General features: G+C 31.6%; 1 protein-coding gene across 1 annotated transcript in view; it reads right to left on the minus strand.

The window, feature by feature from the left end:
* LOC106681230 (uncharacterized) overlaps positions 1-5,423 on the minus strand; it is a 32,829-nt gene that overhangs the window by 19,571 nt on the left and 7,835 nt on the right. The window contains exon 3 of the mRNA XM_014421438.3: positions 1,446-1,582. Coding sequence (XP_014276924.1) covers positions 1,446-1,582 — 137 coding nt within the window. The remainder of the gene's footprint in view (positions 1-1,445; positions 1,583-5,423) is intronic.

The following is a 5,423-nucleotide window of genomic DNA, read 5'->3' on the forward strand; positions in this document are numbered from 1 at the left end:
TAAACAATAACATGAAGTTTTGGAAGGAAAGGTTACTAAACAAGATGCTCAGAAAATCCGCTAGGAGCTCTTATGCATTTACCATTTAACATGACTTTAAACAGGGCCACTAACAATCCTATACTTAGAACATTTAACATGGTAAAACATTTTACATTTAACACATCATCATAAATACCCCTACTATAACTAGAAATCAGTATGTCCGCTCTTCGACCTCTTTAAATATCAATATTTCTTTGATTTTATTTCTTTATAATTGACAAAATTTAGTTTCAAATAAACGAAAACGTTTTGAAATCTTAGGTTCAAATTTGTCAACATAGGTCTGGTTTGAATTGTTTCATGCAGCTTAGATAGCCCTAAACAACGCTTAAATTTATTGAAGATTGTTTTTAGTCGTATTGAAGTTATTACATTTTTGTGTATAGAAAAATGATGATAACTGAAAAATAAAAGATATCACAATACTAAAATATAATATATATAAATAACTGACGGTATTGTTTGAAATTATCAAGAAGTTGGTGAGGGGAGCGGTCAAAAGAAATAAAAATAGTTTTTTTTTTTTTTAAGGAACAAAGAGAGAGCTTTCTCAACTTGAACAGCCCTGATGAAGCTCGACAAAGTGGGGCGAAACGTCGGCAAATAATAATTGTTGACTATTTTTGCTTCTTTTGACCGCACCTCTGACGATCTTCTTCATAATTTACAATACTGAAATGTTCGGTCAGTAAAATGTTTTGTCTTAAATCAGCAGTCACATATTATTATTTAATGCCAACACTATTCCTATAAAAAAAAAACAAATTCTTTAAACATTTTTCGAAAACCGCCCTATGAGTCGAAAACTTCAATAACAGTTAATTTCAGCTTTTATGCTTTACGACCGAGTGCTTCAAGTATTGTAAACCACTGTACATCAGTTAAGACAATAAGATTATACTTACAAATATTTACCCAAATTTAATAGTAGCCAGGTTTAGCCACCACTACTGGTACACTACAATTTATATAATTAACAATTCAACTAATTAAATAAAGAGTCGTAATGATTCATGTCCTAAGTCAATTCGTTATATAAATTGTATTGAAGGGTCTCAAAAGAAGCTGAAAACAAATCCGACTTCATTTCTTCGAAAAATATCGGATAAGTTTCTATTATTTTTCGATCTAGTATCACCAAAAAATGTTTCATTGAAATCGGTAATCCCACGTCGCCTTCCCTTGTTAGTTGCTATATAAATCTCTCCAACTTTTTTTTCTTAATTTTCTATTTATTTATCCTTATATGATTAACTATTCTTTATCCTCAAAGGGCAGTTTTAATTCATCCTAAATAAATAATACCGTTTCCAAACATTTTCCATGCAAAGTTTCATTGAAATTTAATAAAAGAAACTGCCTTATTTTTACTTCTAAGAAATAATTGTAAAATTAATTACTTCACTGGATCTTTGGGCTTTGGTTTCATGCCATAAATGTGCTGCAACCACTCTTTCATAAAGCAGAATATTCCTATTTCACTTAGATATTTCAGAACTTCATCGGCGTACTCAATTATCATTGGGTCAGGTGTCATCTAAAAATAATAGTGTCTAAAGAAGTATAAATTAACTGCAGATATTTTGTTATATCAAACTGAGATTTTGGTATTGTTAAAGTTAAAAAGGTTTACTCTATCCATTTCATACAGCCTGTACATTCATAAATACAGTCATTAGGCCAAAAATGACGTGAAATAAAAGTTGCTGAAACTGTATACGCCATAAGTACATCATCGTTTCGTTCATTTGTGTATCGGACACACTATGACTAGAGACATGATTTTCGTGCAGTAAAAAAAACAAATAACGTATAGTAAAAAAAAAAATCCAAAAGGATGCTGTAAAAACCCGAATGTGTCAAATCCTGCCAAAATTTACTTTATTATGTAATTTATAATATTAACATGTACTTATGTAACATGGAGGACCATAGAATGATAAATTTCTTCTTTCCAAGATTAAAATAAATGCGAGAGAAATCAGGTTGAAAGAATCAGGAAAAAAAACGTTGAAATCAAGTTGCGAGGAATAAATTCTGGTGGTGCTTAAATTGCTCAAAAAGCATATCCCTCCGTGATGCTTGACACATATGTATGTTGTTTTGTTTTTTTTGGATATATGTATATTAATAAGCAAATGATAATGTCATAAGTAAATAATTTTGATAAAAATAGAAATACACATATGTATTTAAAAAAAAATTAATCTACTTCACTACAATTCATGTGGGATTATCGATGCAGTACTTCGTAAGTACTAGAAGTACTGTTATATATATTGCTATGTTATGAAAATACTGGTTAAGAAGAATTTAAGTATTATGATATGAATATTCTGAATATTAATAGGTTTGTTCCAAGGATCGGTTTGACAGTAAGCAAACTGTCAGGGGCATGTGCAGTACCGTTTTGGCGTACCAAGGGACCGAATACCAAGAACTGTTTGCAAAATGTCAAAACAATACCTGCCTTTAGGAAGGGACTCTAGCTAACCACACATGCTCACACGTTTCATTTTTTCCCTCCCTATTTGAATAAGTGGAGGAAGGCTCCGGAAAAATTCACAAAAAAGAAACTTGTGAATTGCCAGAAGTTTTCAAGGGAGGTTATAGGCTATAGTCTCTTGCTAAAGAATACGAATGAAATATTACTAATACTATTTAATGATTCTGTATTAATTAAAAAAACGTAATGAGTATTTCAGTAAAGTAGGTAAAAAAAAAAAAAATGAAGAAGGAAATCATTTTCATTTATATCGTCGCCTGAAACCTTTAAAATCTATTTTCGAAGAAATTAAACATTAGAAATTTTTATCAAGATTCATCTGGAGGATTTTTTCTTTTGCTGGGAGGGGAGGGAGCTAAGAACAACATAAATAAGCAAAAAAATTATTTATGTCGACGTTTCGACCTGAGTTTCAGGGCTATAGAACAAAAGAGATAACACCAACATTTAGAGAAACATAAAATTGAAACGAAATATTATACAAACAAATTTTTGAATTATACAAACTATTGAATTTTATATAACTCATTGAACTTTAATAACTCCTCTACATTTTATCCAATTCCAGAAATCTGTATGTCTGATCTATAAAGTTACATTAGCAAAAGATTTAATTTTATACCACCTTATAAGGTCCAAATATTAGTTTTAAATAAAGAAAAATGTTTCAAATATTTTATTTTATATCTTCGGTTCTGATTTGTATAATTAGATCTAGTTTGTGCTCTTTGTTGGAGAGGTAACAGGGCCCTAAATCATAAAGTTGAGTCATATTGAGGTTATTTATATATTTTTTTATTTTTCAATGTATAAAATATTAAAGCGAATATTCTGGACCAACAAAGTTTATTTCCCGTTTTTTTTTGTTGTTTTTTTTTTTTTCAAAAATTCGTGTATAATCGTTTCTTGATGTGCTAAAAACAAATATGAACTATTCATACTTCCATAAAGGACTATTTCATATAGAAGAACACTGATGTTATATTAGGACTATTCATATTATATATATTGTCTACCTGGAGGCAACAAGTAGAAGGTATAGAAGATACAGTCAACCTAGATTGGTCATAATAGTCCTATTACGGATAAGTCAGTTATTATAAGTTGCGGTCTGATTCAGATGTTATTTCGATATCAGCTGACTGAGGAGATCAGTTGATTCAATGTATATAAAGAGATGCACTGTATATAATACATATTTTATATATGCTGGATTGCTGTAAAATCCTTTTTTTTTTCTTCATTTTTTTCTGACCTAGAAAAAAAAATTAAGAAACAAATTAAATATATACAAAATAAAGAAATGGGTGTATATATGCAGGCAAATATGAATCTTAGTTTGCCAGTGTGGGATCTGTAAAATCCTGGATTCAGTGCATCTCTTTATATACATTGAATCAGCTGATCTCCTCAGTCAGCTGATATCGAAATAACAGCTGAATCAGACCGTAACTTATAACTGACTTATCCGTAATAGGACTACTATGACCTGTCTGGGTTGAATGTATCTTCCTTCTACCTCTTACCTCCAGGTAGACTTAGCTGGCCTTCCATGTATTCTACTGGTCTGCTGTCCTGCGGCTCAGTACTGAAGATTATTTATTTCTTTGTGAGCGGCGAAGGGTTCTCAGAAGGTAGCCTAGAACTTGCCGCACAGTTATTATTTGTTCGCACTCGTACATGCCCTTAGTATTATTTACCTGGAAGAGTATATTTATGCCTTTGAGTTTCTGGCAGTGATAACGAACGGCTCAAGCCTTTATACCTGCATATATCCCCTTCACCCGCACACAAAGAAATAAGTATTGTCAGTACTGAGCCGCAGGACAGCAGTACAGTAGAATACATGGAAGGCCAGCTAAGTCTACCTGGAGACAAGTAGAAGGAAGATACATTCAACCCAGATAGGTCATAATAGTCCTACATTGTAATCATGAGTGCATTCAGGATCAAAAACTAGGAGGGGCCAGCCATAGTCGAGAAACTTATATTTAATTGTCCCAGTGTTTTATTAGTTATTACAATTTCTATTTGCTTAAAAAAAATTGTTAAATTAATGTTTTCACTTCAAGGGGGGGGGGGCTGCTGTCTTCTCCTGCCCCCCGTTGACTACACTCTTGAATATCAAAACAAATTAAAGAATGTTTGAGACTAGTATTGTCGATTGAATCCCACGTATACTCAATAGTAGTTCAAAGTCAACGTTTTAGTCCATAAAATCTCTTTTATAAAATATACTTCATTTATAAGTAACTTTGATGAACCTTTATTCTAACTTAATTTGATGTTTAAATACCCAATATGCCGCCTGATTACCATAGCTAAGTTAATTGGTGAACACGACACCTTTGAAAAAGATATTCAATGATTCGGGGTACACATTTAAATCTGGCATAACATAGCAAGAGGGTAGAGAGAGGTCAGGTGTATCTGGTTTTTGATTTAAATAGATTTCTAATTACAATCGGTTGGTTCCTATAAGAAAGAAATAGAAACGTACAAACAATTTCTTAACTAATATGATTTCAACAGGAAAATTACACTTACCAGAATTAAATCTCTTTAATCACAAAGAAATGAATATCAGATTGACCAAAAGAGTATTATTTCCTACTGAAGTCGTGTTAGCTAAGACTGTTTTTTTACAATTTGGAATTATCCCATTTTGAAAGTCAATGCCTCATAAAATACAAATGCATAAAAATATAATAAAATGCAGATTCTGGAACCCCCACCCGTCCTAGAAAAGCGGTTAATCAGAAACGTAACAATATATTTATATATAAGTTACAGTCAGCTGGTACTTCGATGTCAGCTGACTGAGCAGATCAGCTGATCATGTGTATATATAAAGATGTGCTGAACCCAATAA

The sequence above is a fragment of the Halyomorpha halys genome, unplaced genomic scaffold, assembly GCF_000696795.3.
Source record: "Halyomorpha halys isolate HHAL.00 unplaced genomic scaffold, Hhal_1.1 Scaffold321.1, whole genome shotgun sequence".
Classification (NCBI taxonomy): Eukaryota; Metazoa; Arthropoda; class Insecta; order Hemiptera; family Pentatomidae; genus Halyomorpha; species Halyomorpha halys.